Source organism: Neophocaena asiaeorientalis, unplaced genomic scaffold (genome assembly GCF_003031525.2).
Source record: "Neophocaena asiaeorientalis asiaeorientalis breed wild unplaced genomic scaffold, Neophocaena_asiaeorientalis_V1.1 scaffold4, whole genome shotgun sequence".
Classification (NCBI taxonomy): Eukaryota; Metazoa; Chordata; class Mammalia; order Artiodactyla; family Phocoenidae; genus Neophocaena; species Neophocaena asiaeorientalis.
The window spans coordinates 2337501-2352842 of record NW_020173682.1 but is presented as its reverse complement, the minus strand read 5'-3'; the positions used below and the strand labels follow the sequence as shown (position 1 = coordinate 2352842).

Below are 15342 nucleotides of genomic sequence, written 5' to 3'. Positions count from 1 at the left end.
CAGTACCAGGGCACAAAAATCTAAACTGAAACTGACGAACTGCCAGAGGAGAAGTGTGCTCAAGTCGGAGACTTAAAACTCCAGAGAAGCCTAGGCTTAGGGGAGCCCCCACACTTTTGTGAGCTTTTTTTAAAAATAAATTTATTTGTTTTATTCGTTTACTTTTGGCTGCATTGGGTCTTCGTTGCTGCGCGCGGGCTTTCTCTAGTTGCCACGAGCAGGGGCTACTCTTCGTTGCTGTGTATGGGCTTCTCATTGTGGTGGCCTCTCTTGTTGCGGAGCAAGGCCTCTAGGCGTGCAGGCTTCAGTAGTTGTGGCACACAGGCTCAGTAGTTGTGGCTCACGGGCTCTAGAGCGCAGGCTCAGTAGTTCTGGTGCACGGGCTTAGGTGCTCCACAGCACGTGGGATCTTCCCGGTCCAGGGCTCAAACCCATGTCCCCCACACCGGCAGGCAGATTCTTAACCACTGCACTACCAGGGAAGCCCTTTTGTGAGTTCTACTTCCATGGGTTCTCCCAAGTTCTCAAGGTGAATATCACAGAAAATGTCTCCTATTTTTTCCAGCAGGGGGAGAGAAACTGATAATTTTGAAATACACCAGAGTATTCTCTTCTTAACAAGGCCTACTCTCAAGAGAAATAATTTTACCAGCCCCTAACTAACTAGAGTTTTATCAGAGATTAACCCACCTGGGGGAAGGGAAATCCCAACGCTAGCCTGCTCTAGCCTTCTACGTGGGAAAGGGGGAATATCCAACTCCAGCCCACTGTAGCCATCCCGTCCCCACTTAAGGGAGAGTAGCAGCACATGAAAATTCACTCCCCGGGGCAGAGGCTCACTGAGCCCTAATCACAGGACTATCAGTACCTGATCCTCACACCACTAAAGGCTGGTGTCCCTTCATCTAGTACATCGTCTCCAGCTTCCAGCAAGCCACATTCTATAATGCAAAGACCACCGTTGGAAGAGACCAGACTAGCATCAGAACCAGACTCAGACATGACAAGGATGTTGGAATTATCAGACCAGAAATTTTAAAGACTATGATTAATATGCTAATAAGAGCTCTAATGGAAAAAGGAGGTAACATGCAAGAACAGATGGACAATGTAAGCAGCGATATGGAAATTCTAAAAGAGAATCAAAAAGAAATACTGGAGATCAAAAATAGTATAACAGAAACGAATGTCTTTGATGGGCTCATCAGCCGTCTGGACACGACTGAGGCAAGACTCTCTGAGCCAGAGGATATGTCAATATAAATTTCCAAAACTGAAAAGCAAAGAGAAAAAATGACTGGCGGGGGGAAAAAAACTGGAACAGATTATCCAAGAATGTGGGAAACTATAAAAGCTGTAACAAAGGCATAATTGGAATACCAGAGAAGAAGGAGAAAAAGAAATGGAAGAAATATTTGAAGCAAGTATGACTCAGAATTTCCCCAAATTAATGTCAGACACCAAACCACAGGTCCAGGAAGCTCCAGGAACACCAAGCACTATACCTATCAAACAAACCAACCTCTACACCTAGGCATATCACATTCAAACTGCAGAAAATCAAAGATAAAGAAAAAATTAAGAAGAAGCCAGCAGAAAAAAACACCTTTCCTATTCAGAAGTAAACATAATGGTTACACCTGACATCTCAGAAACCATGCAAACAAGGAGAGAATGGAATCAAACAGTGTGGAGAGAAAATAACCACCAACCTAGGATTATACACCCTGTGAAATTACTCACAAGGAAAGGAGAAATAAAGACTTTTTCATACTAAGAAACATTGAGGGAACCCGTTGATAGCAGACTGGCTTTGCAAGAAATGTTTTAAAAAGTTCTCCAAGGAGAGGATATAGGAGACATGTATACACGTGTGTGTGTACGTATTTGTGTGTGTGTGTGTGTGTGTGTGCAGGCATGTGTATAAGTGAAATGAATCACAGCAAGGACACCAGGAACAAAAGAGAGAAATTAGGAATAGTTTGCTACTAGAAGGTGAGTTGTACTACCAGTGAAGTGGTACAATGTTATTTGAAAGTGGACTTGGACTAGTTGTAAATGTATATTGTAAATTCTGAAAGTAGAAAAAAAAAGGATAACTGATATGCTAAAAAAAGAGAGAAAATGGAATCATATAAAATGCTCAGTTAAAACCACAAAAGGCAGGGGGGAAAGTGTAAGAAACAGGAACAAAGAACAAGGGCTACAACTAGAAAATTGTAACAGATATGGTAGATATTAATTCAACAATATCAATAATCATTTTAAATGTTAATGGTCTAAATACAAACAGAGATTGTCAGAGTGATCAAAAGATGAAATCCAATTATATGTCATCTACAAGAACCCACTTTAAATATAAAGATACATACAGATTAAAAATAAAGGGATGGAGAAAGATATACCATGCTAACACTAATCACAAGGAAGTGGGAGTAGCTGTATTTCTGACAGAGCCAACCCTGGAGCAAGGAAAATTATCAGGGACAGAGGCATTACATAATAGTAAAGGGGTCAATTCTCAGAGAAGACAACAATCCTTAACATGCATGTGCCTAACTACAGACTGTCAAAATAACTGAAATAAAAAGTAATGGCACTGCAAAGAGAAACAGATGACGCCACTATTACAGCTGGAGACTTCAACACCTCTCTGTCAGAAATGGACAGTTCCAGTAGACAGAAAATCAGTTTAAGGACATAGTTGAACTCAACACCACCATCAATCAACTGGATATAATTAACATCTGTAGACTATTTCGTCCAACAACAGCAGAATACATTCTGCTAAAGCTCACCTGGAACGTAACAAAACAGACCATATTCTGGGCCATAAAACACACCATAACAAATTTTAAAAACTAGAAATCATACAATGTCTGCTAACAGGCTACAATGGAATTAAACTAGAAATCATTAACAAAAAGAGCTGGGAAATCCCCAAATATGTGAAGATTAAATAACACACACTTGTAAATAATACACAGGTCAAAAACCGGAGGAATATTAAAATATTATGAATTAAACAAAAATGAAAGTACAACCTATCAAAATTTGTGGGAGGCATTTGATATCAGTGCTTAGTGGGAAATCTAAATTTATACATCAGAAAAGAGAATCTAAAATCTCTAACATAAACTTCCCCCTTAGGAAACTAGAAGAGGAAATTAAATCCAAAGTAAGCAAAAGGAAAAAATTTAGAGCAGAAATCAGTGAAATTGAAAACAGAAAAGAGAGAAAAATCAGTGCAATCAAAAATTGGTTGTTTGGAAAGATCAATGAAATTGATAGACAGGGTAACCAAAAAAAGAATGAGAGAGAAAACACAAATTATTAACATCAGAAATGAAAGCGGGGACCTCACTACAGATTTCATGGACATAAAAAGGATATTAAATGAATACTACTATGGGTGAAGAGCACTGAGAGAATCATGGGAGCCTCCAATCTACAGCCAGTCAGTCAGAAGCACAGGTAACCTCCTGGACTGGCACCTGAAGTGGGGAGTGAAGGCAGTCTTGTACGACTGAGCCCTTAACCTGTGGAATCTGATATTCTCCCTAGGTAGATAGATAGTGTCAGAATTGAGCTAAATATGTGGGATATCCAGTCAGTGTTCACTGAAAACTGAAACACTTCTTGGTGGTGTTGAATAAAAGCACGTAGTAATTCACAACAACTCTATGCCCACAAATTTGATAACCTAGAAAAAATGGGCTAAGTCCTCAAAAAACACATCTGCCAAATCACAAATAAGAAAAGACGGACAATCCGTACAGGCCTATATCCATTAAAGAAACTGAACGAGTAATCAGTAACCTTCCAAAATAGAAAGCACCAGGCATAGATAGGTTAATGGTGCATTCTACCAAACATTTAAGGAAGAAATTATACCAATTCTCTACGATCTCATCTAGAAGATAGAAGCAGAAGAAATACTTCGTAACTCATTCTATGAGGACAGTATTACCCTAGTATTAAAACCAAAGACATTAGTGGAAAAGAAAGCTACAGTCCAATATCTCTCATGAAAATATCAATAGATGCAAAAATCCTCAACAAAATATTAGCAAATCCAACACAGAAGAAAGCAACTTAGAACAAACAAGAGCCTATGTAAGAGGAAAAAAAACTTCAAAAAGAAGAAACTGTTATCTTCTGAAACAAAAACTACACCAAAGCAGAAGGCAACCTGTCTTGACTGGAGCACTGTAATGCCAAGAACAGATACGTTAGAAGACAGCACCTCCAAGATCTTCACTAATACTTACAGGTTTTTTAACCTGAGATGGTTTGGGGGTAGAAAGCCTGATCCACACCAAGATTCTTACCTATAGTGATAGGTCTTGGTGATGAGATAACGAAATTCCTGATCCCCTATTCCCCTCAATGCCCTGCTACCTCGTTCAACAGGCAACACTTACTTTCCCATTTTGACTTATTACTGAGAGCTGGAGGTCAGTCATAGCCAGTTTAAAAGCAGAAAATACAAACAGCCAACTCTGTCCAAATTCTTTGTAGGTTTGCAATACCTGAGCCATATCATGGCCCCAAAGGCTATAGCAACACCTACCCATTAGTCACTGCCATGGAGAACTATCCATAGAATAAATAATAAGGCGGCAGTGGGTCATAACCAATGGGTAGTGGCAGATAGGGTACCTATGTCCAATTACCCTACCATTTTCTTTTTTTTTTTTTTTTTTTTTTTTTTTTTTTTGTGGTACGCGGGCCTCTCACCGCTGTGGCCTCTCCCGTTGTGGAGCACAGGCTCCGGACGCGCAGGCTCAGCAGCCATGGCCCACGGGCCCAGCTGCTCCGCGGCACGTGGGATCCTCCCGGACCGGGGCACGAACCCCTGTCCCCTGCATTGGCAGGCGGACTCCCAACCACTGCGCCACCAGGGAAGCCCCCTACCATTTTCTAAAAGCAGATTATTCACACAAATTAATTCCTGTTAAGAATTAACACAAATGTCCAAAACATCTGAGATCATGGTAAGGTGACTTATTTGCAGGAAATTACAAAAGCTGGACAGATATTCAACAAAATGGAATAAGTTTCTAGTCTAGGCCAGACCCTATCTGAAGTAGCTCAGGCTCTAAAAATGGAAAATGAAACCAACAGATAGAGACCTGAATATATATAGAAAAAATATCACACAAAAAAAAATACAAAGCCTAAAGCAAATTGAAAAAATGGTAAACACCTGGGAGGAGAGAGAATGAGTATCAGGAAAGGATTCTTAATATATTTAGAAACTAAGACAGAGGAGGACAGGATTAATAATAAACTCTTATTTCTATTTAAGTGAATACAGTAAAGTTATGAAAACAGAAGAGGAATATAAAGAAGAATGTAGGCTGGCTGAAACAGAGACTACTTTGTGAAAGGCAGGAAGCACTCTAAGACCCAAAATACAAAATGAGGCATCTGTATTAATTCAAGAAACACCAGAAAGCCTAGAAAATCTTGAGCAAGGAAACAAGCTGATTAGAGCTGGACTTTTAAGAAAAAAATGAATCTGTTGCCAAGAAGGAAGAGGGAAAAGAAGAAAATATAATGAGAAACTTAACATTACTCTGGAAACTAAATGGGTTACTTTGAAAGCAAATGTTTAAAAGCTGTTTAATTTGTTCTTGCTGGCAGGTATGCCAAGAGGATAACTGAGTCAAACTGACCTGTTCAAGCTTCCATAATTGTAAATCCCTTGAAAATAACAATTTCTATTTTGGGTAATTCTTTCAATGTTCATGCTTTCAGCCTAAATGCTCAATAACTAAGAAATCTAATCATGTAACTGCAATATGAATCCATAAACGTCATAGAAACATGGACCTTTAATAGCATCTACTTCAATGGTTTTCAAATTTTACTTTTCAACGCAGAAACCCTCTACAATGTAATTCTGATGCTGACTACACAGAGTTAGCACACACTTCACAGGTTGAGGGCACAGAACTCCCCAAGTCTCCCCTCACTTCAGACACAGAAACAAGCTCCAGGGTTTCCAGCCACATGCACTTCTGACCAACTGGCTACAAATTCAGGGGTTTCCACTATCCCCTCAGGTTCGATAATTCACAGAACTCAGAAAAGCACTTATAGTTACAGTTTTATTATAAAAGATACAAATGACAACCAGCCAATGAAGAGAGACACATGGGACTAGGTCTGGGAGGATCTCAAATGCAAAGCTTCTGTGCCCTCAGGACTCACCATCCTCCTGGCACATCAGTGTGTATCACCAACCAGGAAGCTCAACAGAGGTTCAGTGTCCAGAGTTTTTATTGGGGTTTCATTATGAAGGTATAGTTGATTGAATGACTGGCCACCTCCTAGAACTCAATCTCCAGGCCTCCTCCCCCTTTCTGGAGGTCTAGCTGATATCGTGTGACTCAAAGACCCAGCCATCTTTATCAAAAGGTTAGTCTTTTTGGAGCCACCAGCCCCCATGCTGAGTCATCTCTGTAGCATAAACCAAGGTATTGTCCCGGGAACCCACCATGAGTTAGAAAGACGCTCCTATCACTCAGGAAATTCCAACGATTTACAGGTTCCCTTCCAGAAAACAGGGACAAAGATTAGTAAAATTCTTTATTATTCAACAATCTCTTTTATATAAAATATTTGTCTTAAAGGAAACCAATATGTGAAGTAAATTCAAGTGGAATTGCTCTAATTGAGGAATCCCAGAGCCCTACCCCATAAACTCCCAATACCTCTGAAGCCCAAGAAGACTGAGTCATCCTGAACAATATCCTCCAGTCTAACACTTACAGTCCACAGATTCAGCGTCCACAGGTCAAAAATAGTCAGAAAAAAAATTCCAAAAAGTTCCAAAAAGCAAAACTTGAATTTGCTGTGTGTGGGCAACTATTCACATAGCATTTACATTGTATTTACAATTATTTATATAACATTTACATTTTATTAGGGGTTACAAGTATTCTAGAGATGATTTAAAGTATATGGGAGGGGTGGGGACTTCCCTGGTGGTGCAGTGGTTAAAAAGAACCCCCCTGCCAATGCAGGGGACATGGGTTCGAGCCCTGGTCCAGGAAGATCCCACGTCGCGGAGCAAATAAGCCCGTGCGCCACAACTACTGAGCCTGCGCTCGAGAGCCCGTGAGCCACAACTACTGAGCCCGCGAGCCACAACTACTGAAGCCTGCATGCCTAGAGCTCGTGCTCCACAACAAGAGAAGCCACCACTATGAGAAGCCCGCGCACCGCAATGAAGAGTAGCCCCCGCTCGCCACAACTACAGAAAGCCCACATGCAGCAACGAAGACACAACGCAGCCAAAAATTAAAAATTAAAAAAAATTAAAAAGTATATGAGAGGGGAATTCCCTGGCAGCCCAGCGGTTAGGACTCCGTGCTTCTGCTGCAGGGGCCGCAAGTTTGATCCCTGGTCAGGGAACTAAGATCCCACATGCTGCGACACAGCCTAAATAAATAAACAAATAAAATAAAGTTTAAAAAAATAAAAGTACATTTGAGGAGGTACATAGGTTATATGAAAACATTATGCCATTTTATATAAGGGACTTGAACATCTGCAGTTTTGGTGTCCACGGGAGTCCTGCAAATATTGAGGGATGACTGTACTTCATCTTAGAAAAAGGAAAGCAAGTTATCACTTTGATCTGGTAGTGCGCTTAATTCATCATCCTCACTGACTGGCAGCCAAGCAGATTTTTTAAAAGCTTAGTGCATTCTTTAAAAAGAACACACTTAAATCTTAAAACCTATCACTCTGTTTAAAAATAGTTAAGCTTATTAAAACTTAACTTATTAAAAAGTAAATAGCTAACTAGAAATGACAAGCTTATGCCTGTTAAAATACAAATTGTCTATTATCATAACTAAGGATGATCTGAATTAAGGCAAACCCAGGAGTGTCTGGTACGGTCATCAACAGATATTATGCTAAACATTCTCCTATGCACAAACAGGATCAGGATCTGACTCAGACTTATATACACAGATCAGAAATGCAACCCATTTCAGAACGCTAAAATTGTTCACATTATTTATTGATGCTGCCTCAAGATCAAGAGCTATAGCAGTTCTTCTACATTGTAAAACAACAAATACTTTTTAAATCAGAAAAATATAAACTACCAGTAGCAGTTCAACATGGCTTTGTGAATAGCAAATGAATTCAAAACTATTTATTTTCTAAGACAAAAACATGGTATGTGGGAAAATAACACACACTTGCTTCTAAAGAATTCGAAGCTTCATAATGATCTCATTTTACCCTCAGATTATCCTTTTCCTTCTACCCAAAAAGAGGAGATTGAGAAATTTGTCTAGCAGTACCCAGAAAAATCACACACTGAGTCTCATTTGAATTTCAGTAGTTTTCTCAATGGATTGAAGCACTTTTTTCTGATAAGCAGCTACTTTTGATTTTCTCAAAATTTATGACCCAAAGATTTGGGGAGGTAAGAAATACTGAGAGGATGACTGTCCATCACATTCCGGCTATAGGAAAAAGACTGTCATTCAATCAGTTTGGAGACATAAAAGTTCATCAAAAATGGTCAATGGAAAAAGCAAGTCTTAAAGAAATTACCCTCTTTTTGAGATCGGAATCAATTTTTCAAAAACGTTTGTTTCACCAAATATCCCTATCCCTCCTGACCACTGGAAATTCCACTGGAAGAGCAATCTGAAGCTCTTCTAACCAGAAAGGGAAGTAGGTGTCAAAGGAACAGCACGAAAGCATCTCAGAAAAGAGCACAAAATAGAAATGAAAATCTAGAAGCATTAGAAAGAAGAGCTTACAGGAGAAGTAAAATAGGTACAGAAGAAACAATGAGCACAAAATTTCTTAACCTGGTGGACATCAGACCTTTAACAGACGTGTATTCTAGATTTTTACATTTTTCTCCTGAGTATGTTTTTACAGTAACTGATTCCAGCCCTTAGAATCTGAGAAGTCTCTAAAGGTTCCGAACATACTACATGGCAGGTACTGGGCTAAGTGCTTTACGTGCATCATCTCCTCAAAACGACCTTAATGGGGACTAATGAAGAGAAAGGTATGGCAGCTCAGAGGATCCACAGATGAAAAAGCCGTGGTGTAAAACCAACAAGGAAATATGCCTTGAGGAAAAGAGTGGAGACTGAAGAGGTAAAAAAAGGAGCCACATGCTACAAGGTCTTACATGCTATGTTGAAAAGTTCAAATTCCTGTGAAAAGCTGTAGATTCACTGAACTATTTTAATCAGAGGAGCCATATGATTACATTTACGTTTTAGAAATATCACTGTCACCTGGAAAATGACTGGGGACAGACTGGAGGCAGGGATAACAGAGCTACCGGACTCTCCTAAGAGAGCAAGCTAAACTTGCTGGGCAGTGGCGATGAGAACAGAAAGGATGGGAGGCCTGAACAGACGGACAGATGAATGGACTCAAGAGCTATCAGGAAGAGAAGCACACAGACTACGGCAGCACCAGAATCCTGGAGGGCAAGTTCAGGGTGGCTGGGACACAGTAGACAGTATATATTTGCCATGGGGATGTAGAAAATTACAACTACAGAATTTAAGAATGACTCCCAGGTTCTTGACATATCTGACTAAGTAAACTGAAGTACCAGTCATGAGAACAGAGGAAAGGCAAACTTGAGAAGAGAAATTTGAATATGAGTTTGAACATGCTGAATTGGAATATTCAACTCCAGTAAAGAGTTAGAACGTCCTGTGCTTTTTAAGTGTTCCTCATAGCAACTCCTTGAGGTAGATACTTTTATCCCTATTCACACAAGTGGAAGGAAAACTCAGAGGGGTTCTGTACTTGCCTATGTCCATAGTTTGCCCACTTACTAAGAGCAAATGCTGCGCCTGCAATTTAAACCCAAAGCCCAAGCAAGATTTTTCCATCACACTAAACTGCAGGAGAAGAATGTGACGCTGACATTTACGAAGATGAAACTGGTTGTGGTTTGATATTGACTGGGCTAGCAACACAGACTAAAAACATGTCCAATTCTGTAGGCTACGAGCCGGTCCAAAGTAGTGTGACTAGGAATGCAATGTAGCATAAAAACAAAGACATGATGATTTGGTAGAGGCAGGGTAATGATTCAAAGATGCCTCTTTGGTTTCAAATCAAGATAACTAGAACATTATAAAATAACCGCACAATGAAGGAAGAACTAGACTGGAAAGATAAGTTCAGTTTTCTGATAGATTGATTTTTTAGGTGATACTGGAACACCAAATAGATATGCAAGACCGGAAAGATAGCAAGATATCAATAACTCATCCTTTAATAAATACTTATTGAGTGCTTACTATGTACCAGGCACTGTCCCTGAAGTACTAGGAATAGAAATGAAAAGTTCTTGTCCTTACGGAGTTTACATTCCACACAGGTGGCAATCAACCAACCAACCAATCAATCAATGTGAGGTAGTTGAGTACTATAAAGAAACAAAATGGAACAAGGACACAGAGAGGGTAAAGATGGATATTTTTTACAAAAGGTAATCAGGGAAAGCCTCTCTTAGAAACTCTTCTGAACAGAGTCTTGAATGATGTGATGGACATCAAGACCTTCAAATATACCTGGGGGAAAAATAACCTAGGCAAAGAAAACAGCACAATATAGATAGAGAGGCAGGAGTGAGCTTGGCATATTCAGACCCAAGAAGCTTAGAATGAGAGAGAGTGTTTGGAGACTGTCATCATATCAGAGACATAGGAAAGGCCAGACTATGGGCCACACTAAGGAACTTGCATTTCCCTGTAAGTGGGATGGGAAGCTCCTGGAAGGTTCTGAGCAGGTAAATGACAGTACCTAAGATTTTTAAAAGATCACTGACCTTTGTAAATGAGAACTGATTGTAAGGGGCAAGAGTAGTAGCAAAGAAGCCTTCTAGAAATCTCCTGCCACAGTCTATGAAAGAGAGAACGATGGCTGCAGTAAGATAATAGTGATGTGAGAAGGAGAAGTGATGAGATTCTGGATATATTTTTAAAGTAGAGCCAGAAGATCTTGCTGATAGCATGGATATGAAGTGTGAAGGAAAAAGAAGAATCAGTGATGACTCCTAAACATTAGAGATGAGTGACAGTAAATATCAACGGTGCCATCTACTGAAATAGGCAAGGATGAAGGAATGAGCAGGTTTGGGGAAGAAAGCAAAAACGATTATCATCTCTATATCCCATATTAAAGATAAAGAAACTGAGGCACAGAATATCTAAGCAACTAACCCAAAGAGTCACACTGCTGGTAAGCAGCAAACCTGGTAACTGAGTTCAGGCAGTGTAGCTCCAGAGTCTGAATTCTTAGTGCAAAGCTAAATTGCCTCCTAAGACTCCAAGGGGAAAAAAGTCTCAAAAAAGAAGTTCTAGAACTGAACATTTGGAAGTCACAAAAAGGAGAAGCCAAAAAGACTAAAAAAGAGCTAAGCAGAAAATCAGAAAAAGTTTGGTGTCCTGGAAACCAAGTGAATAAAGTACATCAAAGAGGAATGCTAAGAGATCAACAAAGAAATGAACTAGGAATTGACTGATGGGTTTGGCAAGACAAGTCACCATGGACTCTGAAATAAAAGCTTGATGGAATGAGTTACCTTCATAATTTAAGAGTTGAACTTAGCAAGAAATATAACATCCAAAATGAGATTCATGTATTCAGTAAGTGTTTACTAAACGTTTATTAGTGCCAGAGACTGGTCTACGTGTTAGGGATACAGTAGTGAACAAACCAAACAAAAATGCCTGTCCTCATGGAGCTCACATTCTAATAACATATTTAGGCGCTTTTCAAAGGAAAAGTGATCACCAGTATTTTATCTCTTTGTATGAAATGTTATGTGGTATATATCAGTATGTAAATTTCCGATTTACCATTTCAGTTTATTGATGAATAAAGCTAAAGGCAATTAATTTTGCAGTAGTAAAAATATATGCTAATGTTAAGTGATAAATATATCAAGTGAGTTAGTGGGAGTACTTTAATATCACTGACATACTCACTGACAAAGTAAGAAGAAATATTGTTAAATGTATTCTACATACTATATTCTACATGCTAGTGAAAAAGTTTAAATGGGAGTCTATTGGACTCTGTCCAAGGATGATTTGCTGGGGTCTCCGGCAGGTCTTCTTAGATAAACTTTCACGATATTTTGATACATGGATCATGAGGAGAGAATTGATCCAAACACTAAAACCTAACTTTAAGAAGTAAGCTTTTCTGGGAGTTCCCTGGCGGTCCAGTGGTTAAGACTCCACGCTTTCACTACTGAGGGTGCGTGTGGGTTCAATGGGGAACTAAGATCCCGCAAGCCACACAGCAGCGTGGCCAAAAACAAACAAACAAACAAAAGCAAAACAAGCAAACAAAAAGTAAGCTTTTCTGGAGCAAAACAATGTTCCTACACTCAAGAAGCTTACCGTCTACAGGCTCAATGGACACGTTCTCAATTCAACAAACTTTTATTAAGCACCTACTTTGTGGCAACCAATAAAAGAGTTCAGGGGCTTAATACAAGATATAACTATCTTTAATGCGAAATAATTTGGTGAAGACAAAAAGTGTCGCAGGAGTTTTGAAAAGGGTGGAGATTACAGAAGGCTAGAGCAGTGTTTCTTAACTGGAAACTATTTTGTGCCCCCAGGGGACATCTAGCTATGTCTGGAGATGTTTTAAATGATAACCGGGGTTTCGGTGGGGAGAGGTGCCACTGGCATCTAGTGGGGAGAGGTCAGGGATGCTGCTAAACAGCCTACATTGCAGAGGACAGACGCCCACGACAAAAGACATTTATCTGGTCCAAACCATCCGCAGTGACGCTGATAAGAAACCCTAGGTTAGAGTCATAAGGAAATGATTCAGGTATGAGTTGGATTCTGAGTTGACTTTTAATCGTAAGTAGGTGAAGAAAGGTAGAAGAAATAATACAAGCAAAAGTATAAAAGCAAGAAGGAGCCTGTGTCTGAACTGGGTGGTGTAGGTATTGGGAAAGGTGTGACATTAAGAATCCAATGGAAATGTGGGTTCAAAAGGCAACAGGATATAAAGGTGATTGGGTAGTTGGAAGCTAGGTTACGTACGAACATGAAAACTAGATCAAGGTGCTGGAAACAGAAGAAGGTATTAAGAAATTGTTTTATTTTAAGCCCTTGCCTTGGAAATCGATGTGGTGAGTTATAAACCTGCTTGACGGCAGCAGCATGCTGTACTCATCACTGTCTTATGTCACTGAGCAGTGTCCTGTAAACAGTGTGTGCTAACTGCTTATGAAATTAAATGTAATTTCCCAGTTATTTATTTATTAGCTATTACTGGTCATCTCTAAAGTTCCATCCACTGCTACGATTCAGGACATTCATTTAAACTGGAACCGAAGAAAGCTATCATTTAGTCGGTGCCCACCATATAAAGGCACTGTAAGAGGCCCCGCTACACATACTATTCCACTGAACCACAAACAAAATGCGTCTTCCCTCTCTTTAAAGACCAGGACGTTGGGACTCAAAGGGCTCCAGTAACTTGCCCATGATTCCACTCTGAACTAGGCAGCGGCAGGGATGGGACTGAACCTTTTTCTAGTCTTAACCCAAACCTTCAAGCTTCAGTGGCAGGCTGTAAGTTAGAGTTAAAAAGAAGATTCAAACCTTTTATCATTAAGATATACAAAGACATGAAAAGCAGCTCCATTAGGGTGTCCTCATTCTTCTTTACTCTAGCAATTAGGCACGGTATTTAACTTGCTTTCACTCCACACGTGTGTGCCCCAAATGCTAGGAGCATTCAAATCACCCCAAAATTCTCTCCCTGAAAACTCAAACTCCTGTAATTATTACCCTCAGACCAGGAAAACACACACACACACACACACACACACACACACACACACACACACAAACTAACCTGTTGAATTGGTATGATCAGTACTTAAAACCGATGACTCAGAAAACCAAAAATAGACCATTTCAAATTCAGAACAAATTAGCATTTTCGGATCCGAGGTCCTCTTCCACACTTAAAGTACTGAGACCTACCCAAGGAAGGCAGCCCAGTGTCTCCGGCTCTCAATGACGTCTACACTGTTGCCAAGTATTCCATCTTCATCACTCTCTCCCAAGATCTCTGACAGTCCACCCTGAACCAGAAGCTCTGTCCTCCCGCTACAGTTCTATCACAGATTTTAAAGTCCCCTAAGGAAGCCAACCTAAAACATTCCCCTAGTTCTAGATGTCTGACATGTGTCCCGGGAAACACTCTATCATACGGCTTATCATCCTACGCTAGCGAAGACTCCCTAGCTCTCGACTCTGTCCTCCCAGAAGCACCGTCCCAGCACCAGCTCCCGCCCCAGCTGTTCCTCCGCGGCCTTCGTCACCCACCTCTCCAGCAGTTCTTTCGGAACCCACAGCCCCAGCTCAAGGCCCGTTTCCCAGGCTCTCACAGTCCCCCTTCTTTCCAAGAGGATGTGCCGAGCCCCCAACCTCCTCCAAACTCTTACAGAAAGAGCCTCAGGGAAGGGGCAGGACTCGCCCGGCCCGGGGGTCCAGACCGTCCGCCAGGTGCGGGCACAGCGGGCTCGCGGTCCGCCGGAGGTGGACAGGGGGCGGCAGAAGCACCTACCGACGTCCTGATCGAAGGGATTGGTGGCAAAGAGAGGCATCTCCACTGCGTGCTGAGATGTCCGCAGGGACTCCCCCTCGACACCGCGGGAGTCAGGGTACGACCGAGGAAGGAAGGCTCCTCAGACAAAAACAGCGACCGAGACGGACCCCCAGGGCTCCGCGACAGCTCCTCCTCTCACCGACCCCAAGCTACCGCGGCGGCGGCGGCGGCGGCGGCGACAGGAGCGAAGGAGCCGCGAAGGCCCCCGGCGCGGAGCCTGTCGGGAATCTGGGCGCCCTCGGCGCCGCCTGCCCAGAACCTGCCCGGAACCTGCCCCGCCCAAACCGGCCCAACCCCAGCGCCCCCTCCGCCCGGCTCCGCTTTGATTAGCCACCCGGGAGAGTGGCCGTGATGCCTGCGCTTCCTGCTTTGGCCTTAGTCGGGAACCTCCGGAGGACGGGGTCCTCCGGGCGCGCCGAAGCCGACTAGCGAGCCCAGGCGTGAATCAGAGGCTGAGTAGAAAGAAAAGGGGTCGAGGCTGGGGAGAGGGGAGATCCCTTTCTCCCACCCGTTCCGTCGGTTGTCACAACTTTGTGGTCCCTGGGGAGGGGAATGGAAGCCCCTTCACTCGGGGGCATCTAAGTAAAAGGGCTGTGAGTTTAATTCTCTGCCTGCGGTGGCAAGGAACTTGCTCGGTGAAGTCATGTGAGCGGGGCGGCTTGGCCAGACTCCCCA

At 41.7% G+C, this 15342-nt stretch overlaps 1 protein-coding gene across 1 annotated transcript in view; it reads right to left on the bottom strand.

The window, feature by feature from the left end:
* The window catches only part of STAM (signal transducing adaptor molecule), a 67915-nt gene extending 53076 nt beyond the window's left edge, over positions 1–14839 (bottom strand). Inside the window, exon 1 of the mRNA XM_024750102.1 lies at positions 14626–14839. Coding sequence (XP_024605870.1) covers positions 14626–14665 — 40 coding nt within the window. The 5' untranslated portion in view covers positions 14666–14839. The remainder of the gene's footprint in view (positions 1–14625) is intronic.
* Positions 14840–15342: the final 503 nt, after the last annotated feature.